General features: G+C 45.6%; 1 protein-coding gene across 1 annotated transcript in view; it reads left to right on the top strand.

Moving 5' to 3' along the window:
- The first annotated feature begins 618 nt into the window (after window positions 1-618).
- The window catches only part of LOC148142208 (putative G protein-coupled receptor 139), a 53,835-nt gene continuing 37,604 nt past the window's right edge, over window positions 619-16,849 (top strand). Inside the window, exon 1 of the mRNA XM_087977033.1 lies at window positions 619-751. Within this exon, the coding sequence (XP_087833159.1) occupies window positions 619-751 (133 nt within the window). The remainder of the gene's footprint in view (window positions 752-16,849) is intronic.

The raw sequence follows: 16,849 nt of genomic DNA, 5'->3' as shown, positions 1-16,849 counted from the left end.
CATCCGACCAAATCCACGCTTACTCTATATGGTCATGGCAACTATACCCAATATTTCGGTTGGCAGTTGTTCTAGTGGAGGAGAGGTCAGAACAGTTACAACATCTTGACTAGGTTTTCTTCAGGTCAGATGGTGACTGCATTATACCCGGGCAACACAGCAGAATCATCTCGCCTGTGAAAAGAAAATATCCAACACTCCCCCTCACCACCGACCTCTCTAGAGCAATTGGTGATGGGAGATAAAGCCAATAGCCAGGGATGTCAGCATCCAATCCAGTCCAATGATTTTTGTGAATTGAAAATGCTGTATTCAAAGGGGTTAACTGGAGCTGTTTGTTCACTGACTGTGATTGATGTCAACAAATGGATTCTAATTATGTCACTTGAGGCTTTCTCTGCTCTATTAGTGAGGAGCTTGTTTCAGTGTGGAGCAGCAGATGCATCACCTCCAACGCTAACAGGAATCAGCAGCTGCAAATTCAGGGAGATGAGAGATCAGAGTCTGAGAACAATAGACTGGAATGTTACAGCAATGGACTGGGGTGTTACAGCGATGGACTGGGGTGTTACAGCGATGGACTGGGATGTTACAGCGATGGACAGGGGTGTTACAGTGATGGACAGGAGTTTATTCTGGGGTCTTTACTTGCTTTACTCGCATTACTCAACATTACCAGAACGGATAAGAGGTGTATTGATGATTATTCAAGAAGGTTACTATCCCATTCTCGTGATTGTTGGTGTTCCTGGTAAGCCTCTCTATCTCCGTCCATTTAATAATTCCATAAACCATGTTGAACTTAGTTGCCATTTCTGTTACCCATATTTGGCAAAGGCAATTGTCTAGTTTCAGTTACAAACTCAGTGCATCATCCACAAATTTCAGACCTCCAGCTCACAAACATCTGAGAGCAAGACTGTTCAAAACTTCGGGCCCCTTTTTTTGGCCTGAACTGATTTATGTCTCTGTGTTCTCCCCATTACCAAACCTATCCAATACTAGCTCCATAATATCTCCAGTCTCCTCCTCTGCATCAGTGCTGTTGCTGAATAAGCCATTACCTACACCTTGGTAAAATTCAGACTTTATGGTTCCACCTCTCCTCTGGTCATGCTTCCAATTACAAATATTTCGATCACAAATTTGTTCTTGTCTCTAAGGTTAGTTCATGATAGGGACACTGCATCATTGTAATAATGCTGCTGGACTGGCAATTCAGAGGCACAGGTTATTACACTGAAGACACTGTTTCAAATTCTACCACAGCTGATGGCAGAACTTAAATTTAAATAATACAAATTGGAATAAAAACAAATTTCACTAATAACTACCAGGGAAAGTGCAGGGGAAACTGAGGCAGAGTTATGTCGAGAGAAAAACATTTTGCAGTTGATTGACCATACATCAGAACTGAAAACAACTGGGAAATTGTGTGATTTATGCTAGCTGCAGAGATGTTTGCTTTGAAGGGGAGAAGGCATGAGTTGAATAGATGGAGAAAGAGAGAGACGGGGAAAAGAAAGAAGCAATCAAAGAGATTGCTAATGATCAGTCGGAATGGAAATAAAATGTGAGGTGAATCTCATTTATTTTTCACCTTTTCCATCTTCTTGAAGATCATGATCATTTAGGTATATATCCAAGTCCCTGTGTAAAGTGAATCACCCTCTCTTCCCTGAGTATGGTCTTCTTTAATTTATTCAAGGGCCAGCATTTATTTTCTTTTCCTAGTTGCTGTTGAGAAAGTGTTGGTGAGCTGCCTTCTTTAACCGCTGCAGTCCACATGTTGTGCATTGCCAGTGCCTAGATCCACACTGTTTCATTTCTTAAAGCCTTCATAGTGATTGGCATAACTCAGTGGCTGGCTTGGCCATTTCCAAGTGCAGTTCAGAGTCAACCACATGGCTGCAGGTTTGGAGTCACATATAGGCCAAGGCTAGGTGAAAATGATCAATTACTTTCTCTGAAGGAATTTAGTGAGCCAGATGGGCTTTTTGACAATCGATTATGGTTTCATTAGGTTCTTAATTCCAGGTATTTGATTGAATTCAATTTCCACAATCTACTTTGGGAGGATTTGAATCCATGGTCTGGGTCATTATCTGAGTTCCTTGATTAATCGTCTCGAGATAATACCACGAGGCCATCACCAAAACAGCATCTCCAATCAACTTCACAGGCAGTCGTGGTGTTGCTGTTATCGTGACTGAGGTACAGCACATTGTCAGCTGCTCGGATAGATACAAAAAGGTAAATGGGTTACAGTCAGGGGGCGGAAAGGGAACAGACAGACAGTGCGGGGATCCCCTGGAGCTGACAATGTAACTGCACCTCAGTCACAATAACAGCAACATGCATCTCCTGTAGAATGTGGGAGGTGATGGTCATCATGAGTGCCCTCAATGACTTCATCTGCAGGAAGTGCACTCAACTTGAGCTCCTCTGAAACTGCGTTAGGGAACTGGAGATGGAGCTGGATGAACTTTGGATCATTAGGGAGGCTGAAGGGGTAATTGAGAGGAGTTATAGGGAAGTAGTTATACCTCAGGTACAGGAAAAAGGTAGAGGGGTTACAGTCAGAGGATGGAAACGGATCAGTTAGACAGTGCAAGGATGCCCTGTGGCTATTCCTCTCAATAATAAGTACACTGAATTGGGTGGGTGGGGGTGGGGGTGGGGGGTGTGCTACCTTCCAGGGAAAGCCAGAGTGGCCGGGTCTCTGGCACTGAGCCTGGCCTTGCCGTTCAGAAGGGAAGGGGGTTGAATAGAAAGTGGTAGGAGACTCAACAGTTTGAAGAAATGACATGAGATTCTGCGGTTACGAATGGGACTCCCGGAAGGTACATTGCCTCCCAGGTGCTCGGATCTGGGATGTCTCTGATTGAGTTGACAAGATTCTGAAAGGGGGAGGATGAGCAGTCAGAGGTCATAGTGCAAATTGGCACCAATGACATACCCAGGGAAAGCGATGAGGATCTAAAATGTGATTTCAGGAAGTTAGGGTGGAAGCTAAAAAGCAGGATGACAGAGTCGTAATTTCAGAATTACTACCGGTGCCACGTGCTAGTGAGGTGAGGAACAGAGAGCGAGTGCAGCTGAACATGTGGCTACAGGGCTGGCACAGGATGGAGGGAGGGAGAGAGGGCTTCAGATACATTGTTCATTGGGGTACCTTCCGGGGAAGGTGGGATCTGCAGGTCTAACAGAATTGTTGTTATGGGTGATTTTATTTTCCCAAATACTGATTGGAATGTTCTTAGTGCCGATGGTCTGGATGGAGCCTATTTTGTCAGGTGTGTCCGGGAAGGATTCCTGATGCAATATGTAGATTGGCCGACAAGGGGACAGGCCATAGATGGATTTGGTGTTAGGCAGTGAGCCAGGCAAGGGGTCAGATCTCTTGGTGGGAGAGCATTTCAGTGACAGTGACCACAACTGCCTCACCTTTATCACAGCCATAGAGAGGGATAGGAACAGACAGGAGGGAAGGGTTTTAACTGGGGGAGGGGAATTTACACTGCTATTAGGTAGGAGCTGTGGACTACAAATTGGGAACAATTGCTCTGCGGGAAATGCCCAACAGAAATGCCCAACAGTTTTTTTTTTAAATAAAAGTTAGCTTTAGAGGGATGGCAGTGAAGGCAGTGCAATGTTCCTCCTGCAACATGTATGAGGTGAGGGATGCCATCGACGTCCCTGCCGATTACACTTGCAGGAAGTGCACCCATCTCCAGCTCCTCCAAGACCGTGTTAGGGAACTGGAGCTGGAGTTGGATGAACTTCGGATCATTCGGGAGGCAGAGGGGGTCATAGATCAGAGTTATAGGGAAGTAGTAACTCCAAAGATGGCAGATAGATGGGTGACAGTGAGGGGGACTGGGAGGAAGCAGCCAGTGCAGGGACCCCCTGCGGCCGTTCCCCTCAAGAACAAGTATACCGTTTTGGATACTTGTGGGGGGGACGGCTTACCAGGGGTAAGTAACGGGGCTCAGGTCTCTGGCACGGAGCCTGTCCCCGTTACTCAGAAGGGAAGGGTGAAGAAGAGCAGAGCAGTAGTAATTGGGGACTCGATAGTTCGGGGCACAGATAGGCGGTTTTGTGGGAACGAGAGAGACTCACGTTTGGTATGTTGCCTCCCAGGTGCAAGGGTACGTGATGTCTCTGATCGTGTTTTCCGGGTCCTGGAGGGGGAGGGGGAGCAGCCCGAAGTCGTGGTCCATATTGGCACCAACGACATAGGTTGGAGGAGTGCCGAGGATGTTAGACAGGCTTTCAGGGAGCTAGGTTGGAAGCTCAGAGTTAGAACGAACAGAGTTGTTGTCTCTGGTTTGTTACCCGTGCCACGTGATAGAGATTCGAGGAATAGGGAAAGAGAACACTTAAATGCGTGGCTACAGGGATGGTGCAGGAGGGAGGGATTCCGGTTTTTGGATAACTGGGGTTCTTTCTGGGGACGGTGGGACCTCTATAAACAGGATGGTCTACACCTGAACCTGAGGGGCACCAGTATCCTTGGGGGGAGGTTTGCTAGTGCTCTTGGGGGGGGTTTAAACTAACTCTGCAGGGGCATGGGAACCCAGATTGTAGCTTCAGGGTGCAGGGCCTGGAGTGTAGGGAGGTTAGGAACATGGCATCAATTTCCAAGGAGGGTGCCTGTAAACAGGAAAGTGGCTTGAAGTGTGTATACTTCAATGCAAGAAGTATACGAAATAAGGTAGGTGAACTTGCAGCGTGGGTTGGTACCTGGGACTTCGATGTTGTGGCTATTACGGAGACATGGCTAGAACAGGGACAGGATTGGCTGTTGCAGGTTCCAGGATTTAAATGTTTTAGTAGGGTCAGAGGTGGGGGTAAAAGAGGGGGAGGTGTGACATTGCTTGTCAAAGATAGTATTACAGTGGTGGAAAGGACGATGGATGAGGACTTGCCATCTGAGGTAGTTTGGGCTGAGGTTAGGAATAGGAAAGGTGAGGTCACCCTGTTAGGAGTCTTTTACAGGCCTCCTAACAGTCCTAGAATCATTGAAGAAAGGATAGGGAAGGTGATTCAGGAGATGAGTGACAGTAATAGGGTGGTTGTTATGGGGGACTTTAACTTTCCTGATATTGATTGGGAAAGCTATAGCTCAAGTTCGTTAGATGGGTCAGTGTTTGTTCAATGTGTGCAGGAGAGTTTCCTGACACAATATGTAGACAGGCCAACAAGAGGTGAGGCCACACTGGATTTGGTTCTGGGTAACGAACCAGGCCAGGTGTTAGAATTAGAGGTAGGTGAGCACTTTGGGGATAGTGACCATAATTCGGTGATTTTTACTCTAGTGATGGAGAGGGATAAGTGTGTACTACAGGGCAAGAGTTATAGCTGGGGTCAGGGAAATTATGATGCGGTGAGGCATGACTTAGGATGTGTGGCTTGGAAAAGTAGACTCCAAGGCAAGAGTGTAAATGATATGTGGAGCTTGTTCAAGGAGCAACTATTGAGTGTCCTTGATAATTATGTACCTGTCAGGCAGGGAGGAAAGGGTCGTGCGAGGGAGCCGTGGTTTAATAAGGAATTGGAATCCCTTGTTAAATGGAAGAGGGCGGCCTATCTCAAGATGAGACGTGAAGGTTCAATTGGGGCGATTGAGAGTTATAGGGTAGCCAGGAAGGACCTGAAGAGAGAGCTAAGAGCAGCAAGGAGGGGACATGAAAGGTCCTTAGTCGGTAGGATTAGGGAAAACCCTAAGGCTTTCTATAGGTATGTTAGGAATAAAAGAATGACTAGGGTAGGAATAGGTCCAGTCAAGGATAGTAGTGGGAAGTTGCGTGTGGAGGCGGAAGAGATTGGGGAGACACTGAATGAATACTTTTCTTCAGTATTTACTCAGGAACAGGGCATTGTCGTCGATGTGAATACTGAGTCACAAATAAGTAGAATGGATGGCTTTGAGGTATGTAGAGAAGAGGTATTGGAAATCCTGGAAAAGGTGAAAATAGATAAGTCCCCTGGGCCTGATGGCATTTATCCTAGGATTCTCTGGGAAGCAAGGGAGGAGATTGCAGAGCCATTGGCCTTGATTTTTATGTCCTCGTTGTCTACAGGAGTAGTGCCAGAAGACTGGAGGATAGCAAATGTGGTTCCCTTGTTCAAAAAGGGGAGTAGGGATAACCCTAGTAACTATAGGCCGGTGAGTCTCACTTCTGTTGTGGGCAAAGTCTTAGAGAGAATTGTAAGGGATAGGATTTATGCACATCTGGATAGGAATAATGTGATCAAGGATAGTCAGCATGGTTTTGTGAAGGGCAGGTCGTGCCTCACAAACCTTATTGAATTCTTTGAAAAGGTGACGAAGGAGGTTGATGAGGGGAAAGCGGTAGATGTGGTATATATGGATTTTAGTAAGGCGTTTGATAAGGTTCCCCATGGTAGGCTACTGCAGAAAATACGGAGATATGGCATTGAGGGTGAGTTGGAGGTTTGGATTAGGAATTGGCTGGATGGAAGAAGACAGAGGGTAGTAGTTGATGGCAAAGTTTCTTCATGGAGTGCCGTCACTAGCGGTGTTCCGCAAGGATCTGTTTTGGGACCATTGCTGTTTGTCATTTTTATAAATGACCTGGAAGAGGGGTTAGAAGGTTGGGTGAGCAAGTTTGCGGATGATATGAAAGTCGGAGGAGTTGTTGACAGTGAGGAAGGATGTGGCAGGTTACAGCAGGATATAGAGAAGCTGCAGAGCTGGGCAGAAAGGTGGCAAATGGAATTCAATGTAGCTAAGTGTGAGGTGATTCACTTTGGGAAGAATAACAAAAAGATGGGGTACTGGGCTAATGGTCGGATACTTGGTAGTGTGGATGAGCAGAGGGATCTTGGTGTCCATGTACACAGATCTCTGAAAGTTGCCACCCAGGTAAATAGTGCGGTGAGGAAGGCATATGGCGTACTGGCTTTTATTGGTAGAGGAATTGAGTTCCGGAGTCCTGAGGTCATGATGCAGTTGTATAAGACTCTGGTGCGGCCGCATCTGGAATATTGTGTGCAGTTTTGGTCGCCATACTATAGGAAGGACGTGGAGGCACTGGAACGGGTGCAGAGGAGGTTTACCAGGATGTTGCCTGGTATGGAAGGAAGATCGTATGAGGAAAGACTGAGACACTTGGGGCTGTTTTCATTAGAGAAAAGAAGGTTTCGGGGTGACTTGATTGAGGTGTACAAGATGATTAGGGGGTTAGATAGGGTTGACAGTGTGAACCTTTTCCCGCGTATGGAGTCGGGTATTACAAGGGGGCATAGCTTTAAATTAAGGGGGGGTAGATATAGGACTGAAGTTAGGGGTAGGTTCTTCACTCAGCGAGTCGTAAGTTCATGGAATGCCCTGCCAGTAGCAGTGGTGGACTCTCCCTCTTTATGGGCATTTAAGCGGGCATTGGATAGGTATATGGAGGATAGTGGGTTAGTATAGGTTAGGTGGGCTTGGATCGGCGCAACATCGAGGGCCAAAGGGCCTGTACTGCGCTGTATTCTTCTATGTTCTATGTTCTATGTTCTAAATGTGGAAGCTGTTTAAGGAGCATTTCTTGCGAGTGTTGAATAACGGTGTCCCACTGATTCAGGGAAGGAATGGTAAGGTGAACGAGTCTTGGATGACAAGATCAGAGGCACTTCTCATCATAAGGTAGAAGGAAGCTTACTTAAGGTTGAGGAAACAAAGGTCTGGCACAGCTTTAGAGGATTTCAGGGTAGTGAGGGAAGAACTCAAAAATGGACTGAGGAGAGATAGGAGGGAGGGGCCTTGGTGAGAAGGATTATGGAAAACCCAAAGGCAAGCTCCGCTTATGTGAGGAATAAGAGAATGATCAGAGAGAGGATAGAGCTTTTCAGGGATATTAGAGTGAACTTGTGCCCTGAGTCTGAAGAGGTAGGGGAGGCATAAATACGTTTTTTACTTCAGTATTCACAAGAGACAGGGACCTTGTTGATTGTGAGAACACCATGGACCAGGTTAAAATTTCTTGAACAAATTGATATTAAGGAAGTGGATGTGCTGGAAATTCTGGAAAGCATCAAGATAGGTCAGTCCCCAGGACCAGATCAGATGTATCGAAGGTTATTACAGGAAGCGAGGAATGAGATTGCTGCGCTTCTGGCGATGATCTTTGCATCCTCTCTCTCCACGGGAATAGTACCAACTGATTGGAGGGAGGCGAATGTCATTCCTCTGTTCAAGAAAGAGAATAGGGAAATCCCTGGGAATTACAGAGCAGTCAGTCTTTTGTCTGTGGTAAGCAAGGTATTGGCAATGATTTTGAGAGAGAGGATTTATGACTATTTGGAAAAACATGGTTTGATTAAAGATAGTCAGCATGGCTTTGTGAGGGGCATGGTCATGTCTCTCAAGCCTTACTGAGTTCTTTGAGGATGTGACAAGACAGGATTATGAAGGCCGAGCAGTGGATCGGGTCTATATGGATTTCAATACAGCATTTGATAAGCTCATTCAGAAAGTTATGAGTTGTGGGATACAGGGAAATTTGGCGATCTGCATAGAGAATTGGTTGGCTGAAAGAAGACAGCAAGTAGTAGTGGATAGAAAGTATTCTGCCTGGAGGTCAGTGATCAGTGGTGTCCTGCAGGGATCTGTTCTCGGGCCTCTGCTGTTTATAGTTTTGATAATTAACTTGGATGAAGATGTGGAAGGGTGAGTTAGCAAGTTTTCCAAAGACATAAAGGTGTTGTAGATAGTGTTGAGGGTTGTTGCAGGCTACAACGTGACATTGTCAGGATGCAGAACTGGGCTGAGAACTGGTAGATGGAACTCAATGCTGAATTTGAATGCTGAAATACACAATTCTTGGCAGCATGGGGCCCATGTACATAAATCCCTCAAAGTTACCAACCAAGTTGATGGGATCGTGAAGAACGCATATGGTGTTTTGGCTTTCATTAACAGGGGGATTGAGTTTAAGAGCTGTGAAGTTTTGCTGCAGCTCTATAAAACTCTGGTTTGACCACACTTGGAATAGAAGGACAGTATTACGGTTGCAGAAAGGACATTCGAGAAATCGTCTGCTGAGGCAGTATGGGCTGGGGTTGGGGGTTTTCTATAAGCCTCGGAGTAGTTCCAGAATGTAGACTATAAGATAGCAAAGATGATCCTCGATAGGAGTGAGAGTGACAGGGGAGTTGTTATAGGGGACTTTAACTTTCCAAATATTGACTAGGAATACTGTAGTTCAAGTAGTTTAGATGGGTCAGTTTTTGTCCAATGTGTACAGGAGAGTTTCCTGACACAGTATGTAGACAGACCAACAAGGGGCAAGGCCACATTAGATTTGGTACTGGGGAATGAACCAAGCCAGGTGTTAGATTTGGAGGTAGATGAGCACTTTGGTGATAGTGACCACAATTTGGTTATGTTTACTTTAGTTATGGAAAGGAATAGGTATATACTGCAGGGAAAGAGTTATAGATAGGCGAAAGGCAATTATGATGCAATTCAACTAGTTTTAGGATACATAGGATGGGGAAGGAAACTGCAGGAGATAAGCAGCATTGAAATGTGGAGCTTATTCAAGGGAAAGCTACTGCTTGTACTGGTCAGGCAGGTAGGAGGTTGTCGACTGTGGGAGCCATGGTTTACTAAGGAAGTTGAATCTCTTGTCAAGAGGAAGAAGAAGGCTTAAGTCACGATGCGACATGATGGCTCAGTCAGTGCATTGAGAGTTATAAGTTAATGAGGAACGACCTAAAGCAAGTGCCTAAGAAGAGCCAGAAGGGGATATGAGAAGTTGTGGGTGGATAGGATCAAGGAAATCCCTCAGGTTTTCTATAGGTATATCAGGAATAAAAGAATGACGCGAGTAAGATTAGGGCCAATCAAGGATAGTAGTAGGAAGTTGTGTGTGGAGTCTGAAGAGATAGGGGAAGTGCTAAATGAATATTTTTCATCAGTATTCACACCAGGAAACACAATGTTGTTGAGGAGAATACTGAGATACATGCTACTAGACCAGATGATGGGTTTTTGCCCAAAACGTCGACGCTCCTGCTCCTCGGATGCTGCCTGACCTGCTGTGCTTTTCCAGCAACACACTCTTGACTCTGGATGGGATTGAGGTTCACAAGGAGGAGGTGTTAGCAATTCTGGAAAGTGTAAAATAGGTAAGTCCCCTGGACAGGATGGGATTTATCCGAGGATTCTCTAGGAACATAGAACATAGAACGTTACAGCGCAGTACAGGCCCTTTGGCCCTTGATGTTGCACCAAACTGTGAAAGTAATCTGATGGCCATCGAACCAACACCATTCCATTATTATCCACATGAATGAAAAATGCCCATTTAAATGCCCTTAACATCGGCAAGTCTACTACTGTTGCAGGCAGGCCGTTTCACACCCCTACTACTCTCTGATTAAAGAAACTACCCCGATATCTGTCCGAAATCTATCACTCCTCAACTTAAAGATATGTCCCCTCATGTTAGAGTTCACCATCCAAGGAAAAAGGCTCTCACTGTCCACCTGATCTAACCCCTGATTATCTTGTATGTCTCAATTAAGTCATCTCTCAACCTTCCTCTCTCTAACGAAAACAGCCTCAGTTCCCTCAGCTTTCCCTTGTAAAACCTTCCTCCCATACCAGGCAACATCCTAGTAAATCTCCTCTGAATCCTTTCCGAAGCTTCCACATCCTTCCTATAATGTGGTGACCAGAACTGCAGGCAGTACTCCAGGTGTGGCCACACCAGTGTCTTGTATAGCTGAAGCATGACCTCATGGCTCTGGTAACTCAATCCCCCTACCAATAAACACCAACACACCATATGCCTCCTTAACAATCCTGTCAACCTGGGTGGCAACTTTCAGGGAGTTATGCACCTGGACTCCGAGACCTCTCTGTTCATCTGCACTGCCAAGAATTTGACCATTAGCCCAGTACTCTGTATTCCTATTACTTCTTCCAAAGTGAACCACCTCACACTGACTCCATTTGCCACTTCTCAGCCCAACTCTGCAGCTTATCTATGTCCTTCTGTAATCCACAACATCCACCAGCACTACCCACAACTCTGCTGGCCTTAGTGTAATCCGCAAATTTACAAACCCATCCTTCTACACACTCATTCAGGTCATTTATATAAATGACAAACAGCAGTGGCTCCAAAACAGATCCTTGCAGCACACCACTGGTAACTGAGCTCCAGGATGAACATTTCCCATCAGCCACCACCCTCTGTCTTCTTTCAGCTCACCAATTTCTGATCCAAACTGCTAAATCACCTTCAATCCTGAAACTCCATATTTTATGCAATAGCCTACTGTTGGAACCTTACCAAACACCTTACTGAAGTTCATATACACCACATCAACCACTTTACCTTCATCCAACTGTTTGGTCACCATCTCAAAGAACTCACTAAGGTTTGTGAGGGACGATTGACCCTTCACAAAACCGTGTTGACTATCCTTAATCAAATTATTTCTTTCCAGGTGATTACAAAATTCTATCTCTTATAACCTTTTCCAACACTTTACCCACAACAAAAGTGAGGCACACCGGCCTATAATTACCAGGGCTGTCACGACTCCCCTTTTTAAACAAGGAAACAGCATTTGCTATCCTCCAGTCTTTTGGCACTACACCTGTCGATAATGATGACATAAAGATCAACGCCATAGGCTCTGCAATCTCCTCCTTGAAATCTCAGAGAATCAGAGGATAAATTTATAGTCATCTGGCAAACAACAATTTGATTGGAAATCGTCAACATGGATTCATCAAGGGAAGATTGTGTCTGACAAACCGCATTGAGTTTTTTGAGAATGTGACCAAGCATGTGGATGAGGGTAGAGAAGTTGATGTCATGTACATGGACTTCAGTAAAGCCTTTGATAAAGTTCCACACGGTAGGCTACTGGAGAAACTAGGCAAAAGTGAAGACTGCAGATGCTGGTGATCAGAGTCAAGATTCGAGTGGTGCTGGAAAAGCGCAGCAGGTCAGGCAGCATCCGAGTAGTAGGAAAATTGATGTTTCGGGCAAAAACCTTTCATCAGGAAATGCGGAGGCATGGGATTGAAGGTGATTTAGCAGTTTGGATTAGAAATTGGCTTTCTGTAAGAATGCAATGAGTGATGGTTGGTGGAAAATATTCAGCCTGGAGTCCGGTTACTAGTGGTATGCCACATAGGATCTGTTTTGGGACCACTGCTGTTTGTCATTTTTATAAATGACTTGGACGCAGGCATAGGTGGATGGGTTCATAAGTTTCCAGATGACACTAAAGTCGGTGGAGTAGTGGACAGTGTGGAAGAATGTGACAGGTTGCAGGGGGACTTGGATAAACTGCAGAATTGGGCTGAGAGGTGGCAAATGGAGTTCAATGCAGCTAAATGTGAAGGGATGCACTTTGGGAAGAATAACAGGAAGGCAGAGTACTGGGTCAATGGAAAGATTCTTGGTCATGTGGATGTGCAGAGGGATCTTGGAGTCCATGTGCATAGATCCCTGAAAGTTGCCACCCAGGTGGATAGTGCTGTTAAGAAGGCATACGGTGTGTTAGGTTTCATTTGTAGAAGGATTGAGTTCCGGAACTGCAATATCATGCTGCAACTATACAAAACGCTGGTGCGGCCGCACTTGGAATATTGTGTGCAGGTCGCAGCATTACAGAAAGAATGTGGAAGCATTGGAAAAGGTGCAGAGGAGATTTACCAGGATGTTGCCTGGTCTGGAGGGAAGGTCTTTTGAGGAAAGGCTGAGGGACTTGGGTCTGTTCTCATTGGAGAGAAGAAGGCTAAGGGGAGGGGGGGGGGGGGATTTGATAGAGACATACAAGATGATCAGAGGATTAGGTAGGGTAGACAGTGAGAGACTTTCTCCTAGGATTATGACATCTGTGTGTATAAGGGGGAACAACTGCAAATTGAAGGGTGATAGATTTCAAATAGATGTAAGAGGCAGGTTCTTTACTCAGAGTGTGGTAAGAGTGTGGAATGTCTTGCCAATGTAGTCAACTCAGCCACATTAGGGAGATTTAATCAGTCCTTGGATAAGTGTATGGATGATGATGGGTTAATATAGGGGTATGGGCTTAGATTTGTTCACAGGTTAGCGCAATATCAAGAGCTTAAGGGCCTGTTCTGTGCTGTATTGTTCAATGTTCCACAAATCACATGCGGCATAAGGGTCTTATCTATTTTTGGATGTTCCAAAATTGCTAAAACCTCTTCTTTGCCACCTGCAATCCCATAGAGCATAGAAAAGTTCAGCACAGAACAGGCCCTTGGCCCACAATGTTGTGCCGAGATTTAATCCTAATGTAAAATATAGTAACTTAACCCATGCACCCCTCAACTCACTGCCATCATGTATATGTCCAGCAGTCACTTAAATGCCTCCAATGACTTCGCTTCCACCACCACCGCTGGCAATGCATTCCATGCATTCACAACTTTCTGCGTAAAGAACCTAACTCTGATGTCTCCTTTATACCTTCCTCCTATTATCTTCAAACTGTGACCCCTCGTGCCAGTCAATCCCACTCTGGAGAATTGTCTCTGGTTATTGACTCTATCTATTCCTCTAATAATTTTGTACACCTCGATCAGGTCTCCGCGCTTCCCCCTTCTCTCCAACGTGAAAAGTCTGAGCTTATTCAACCTTTCTTCATAAGGTAAGCCCTCCAATCCAGGCAGCATCCTGGTAAACCTTCTTTGCACCCTCTCCAAAACCTCGAAATCTTCCCTATAGTAAGGCGACCAGAACTGGACACAATATTCCAAATGTAGTCTCACCAGGGACTTGTAGAGCTACAGCAAGACCTCACGGCTCTTAAACTCGATCCCCCTGTTAATGAAAACCAAAACACCATATTCACTTGGGTGGCAACTTTGAGGGATTCATGTAATTGCACACCCAGATCCCTCTGTTCCTCCACACTGCCAAGAATCCTGTCTTTAATCCTATATTCAACATTTGAGTTTGACCTTCCAAACCTTCACTTCACATTTATCCAGGTTGAACTCCATCTGCCATTTCTCAGCCCAGCTCTGCATCCTGTCTATGTCATGCTGCAGCCTGCAATAGCCCTTGAAACTATCAACAGCACCTCCAACCTTTGTGTCATCGGCAAATTTACTGACCCACCCCTCAACCTCCTCATCCAAGTCATTTATAAAAACTACAAAGAGGAGAGGCCCAAGAACAGAGCCCTGCGGGACCCCACTCAACACTGACCTCCAGGCAGAATACTTTCCATCTACAACCACTCTCTGCCTTCTGTCAGCCAGCCAATTCTGAATCCAGACAGCCAAATCTCCCTGTATCCCATACTTCCTGACTCTATGAATGAGCCTACCATGGGGGAACCTTATCAAATGCCTTGCTGAGGTCCATATACATCACATCCACTGCTCAACCATCATCGATCTGTCTTGACACCTCCTCAAAGAACTCAAAGAACTCAATAAGGTTTGTGAGGCATGACCTGCCCCTCACAAAGCCATGCTGACTGCCTTTAATCACACTATGCTTTGCCAAATAGTCATAAATCCTATTCCTCAGAATTCTTTCCAAAACTTTGCTGACCACAGATGTAAGACTGACTGGTCTGTAATTGCCAGGGATTTCCCTATTCCCCTTCTTGAAAAGAGGAACAACATTCGCCTCCTTCCAATCCCCCGATACGACTCCCGTGGAGAGTGAGGTGACAAAGACCTTCGCCAGCAGCTTAGCTTCCTCGTTTCTCGCTTCACGGAGCAGCCTGGGATAAATCTGGTCTAGCCCTGGGAACTTATCAATCTTAATGTTTTCCAGAATTTCTAGCACATCATCTTCATCAATCTTGATCTGGTCAAGCCTGTATCCCAGCTCCTCAAAGTTTTCATTTACAACAAGTTCCCTTTCCTTGGTGAAAACTGAAGCAAAACATTCATTCAGGGCTGCCCCTATTTGCCGAGATTCTGGATTAGTGGTGCTGGAAGAGCACAGCAGTTCAGGCAGCATCCAAGGAGCTTCGAGGATCCACGCACAAGTTCCCTCCGCTATCCCTGATGGGCCCTACCTTCTCCCAGATCATTCTCTTATTCCTCACGTATGAGTAAAATGCCTTTGGGTTCTCCCTAATCCATCTTGCCAAGCCTTTCTCATGCCCCCTCCTGGCTCTCCTCAGTCCATTTCTGAGCTCGTCTCTAGTAAGCCTGTAATCCTCTAAAGCTGTGTTAGATCCCTGCTTCCTCCACCTTACGTAAGCTGCCTTCTTCCTTTTGACGAGAAGCTCCTCTGTTCTCATCATCCAAGGCTCCTTAATCTTACCCCTTCTTACCTGTCTCAGAGGAACAAATTTGTGCATTACTCTTGACAACTGCTCCTTAAATAGTCCCCACGTGTCTACTGTGCTCTTTCTGAGGAATAATTGCTCCCAGTCTGTACTTCCCAACTCCTATCTGATAGCGTCAGAATTTCCTTTTCCCAATTCACTATCTTCCCTCAGTAACTGCTCCTTACCCTCTCCAAGGCTATGGTAAATGTGAGGCAGTTGTGATCACTGTCACCAAAGTGCTCTCCCACCATGAGATCTGACACCTGTCCTGGCTCGTTGCCGAGCACCAAATCCAAACTGGCCTCTCCCCTCGTCGGTCTGACTACATACTGAGTAAGGAAACCCTCCTGAACACACCTGACAAAAACGGCTCCATTCAAACCATCTGCACTTAGGAGGTTCCAGTCGATATTGGGAAAGTTGAAATCACCAAAAACAACAACCCTGCTACTTCTGCATTTTTCCAGAAACTGCTCACCTATGAGATCTTCAATCTCCCCACGTGTTAAGCTACATTCCCTGCCTGTTCTTCATCTCACTATCTCGTGGCACCAGTAGCAAACCCGAGATCACTACTGTACTTGTCCTGCTCTTCAGCTTCCAACCTAACTCTCTATAGTCACTTTTCAAATCCTCAGTCCCTTTCCTGGCTGTATCATTGGTGCCAATATGTACCACGATTTCTGGCTGCTCACCCTCCCCCTTCAGAATCGGCGACATCCCGGACCCTGGCACTGGGGAAGTAACATACCTTCCGGGAATCCTGTTCCTGACCACAAAATCTCCTGTCAATCTGTCTAACTATTGAGTCCCCTACCACTAGCGCTTTTCTAATCTCCCCCTTCCCTTCTGAGCCACAGTGCTCACCCATTTAAAACCTTCCCAGAAATCTTCACTCCTCCTCACACCTCTCGGCAAATGGAGGCCCCGATGCCTGTGGTAAGTGTTTTAAACAGTAGGGCATTTAAATGGTTATTGGATAGGCATATGGTCAGGAACAGAATAGTGTAGGATAAATAGGCTTCAGATTGGTTACACAGGTCAGCACAACATCGAGGGCCTAAGGGCCTGTACTGCGCTATAACGTTTAATGTTCTACATTCTATGTTCTGTTTTCTATGTTCTATATCTCCTCTGAACCTTTTCAAGAGCTTCCACATCCTTCCCATAATGCAGTGACCAGAACTATACGCAGTTGTGAATGCATGGAATGCGTTGCCAGCGGTGGAGGTGGAGGCAGAGTCATTGGGGACATTTAAGTGACTGCTGGACATGCACATGAATAGCGGTGAATTGGGGGGTGCGTAAGTTATTAAATCTCGGGACAACATCGTGGGCCAAAGGGCTTGTTCTGTGCTGTACTCTTCTATATTCTATGTTCTATCACCATTCATGGAAAAAGGCTCTCACTGTCCAACCTATCTAATCCTCTGATTATCTTATATGTCTCAATTAAGTTACCTCTCAACTTTCTTCACTCTAACAAAAGCAGCCTCAAGTCTCTCAGCCTTTCCTTCTAAGACCTTCCCTCCATACCAGGCAATGC

This window comes from Chiloscyllium plagiosum, unplaced genomic scaffold, assembly GCF_037043375.1.
Source record: "Chiloscyllium plagiosum isolate Xiang-an unplaced genomic scaffold, Cpla_swu_hap1 HiC_scaffold_30, whole genome shotgun sequence".
Taxonomy (NCBI): domain Eukaryota; kingdom Metazoa; phylum Chordata; class Chondrichthyes; order Orectolobiformes; family Hemiscylliidae; genus Chiloscyllium; species Chiloscyllium plagiosum.
The sequence above is the reverse complement of the archived record's forward strand: the minus strand, read 5'-3'. Positions and strand labels throughout refer to the sequence as shown.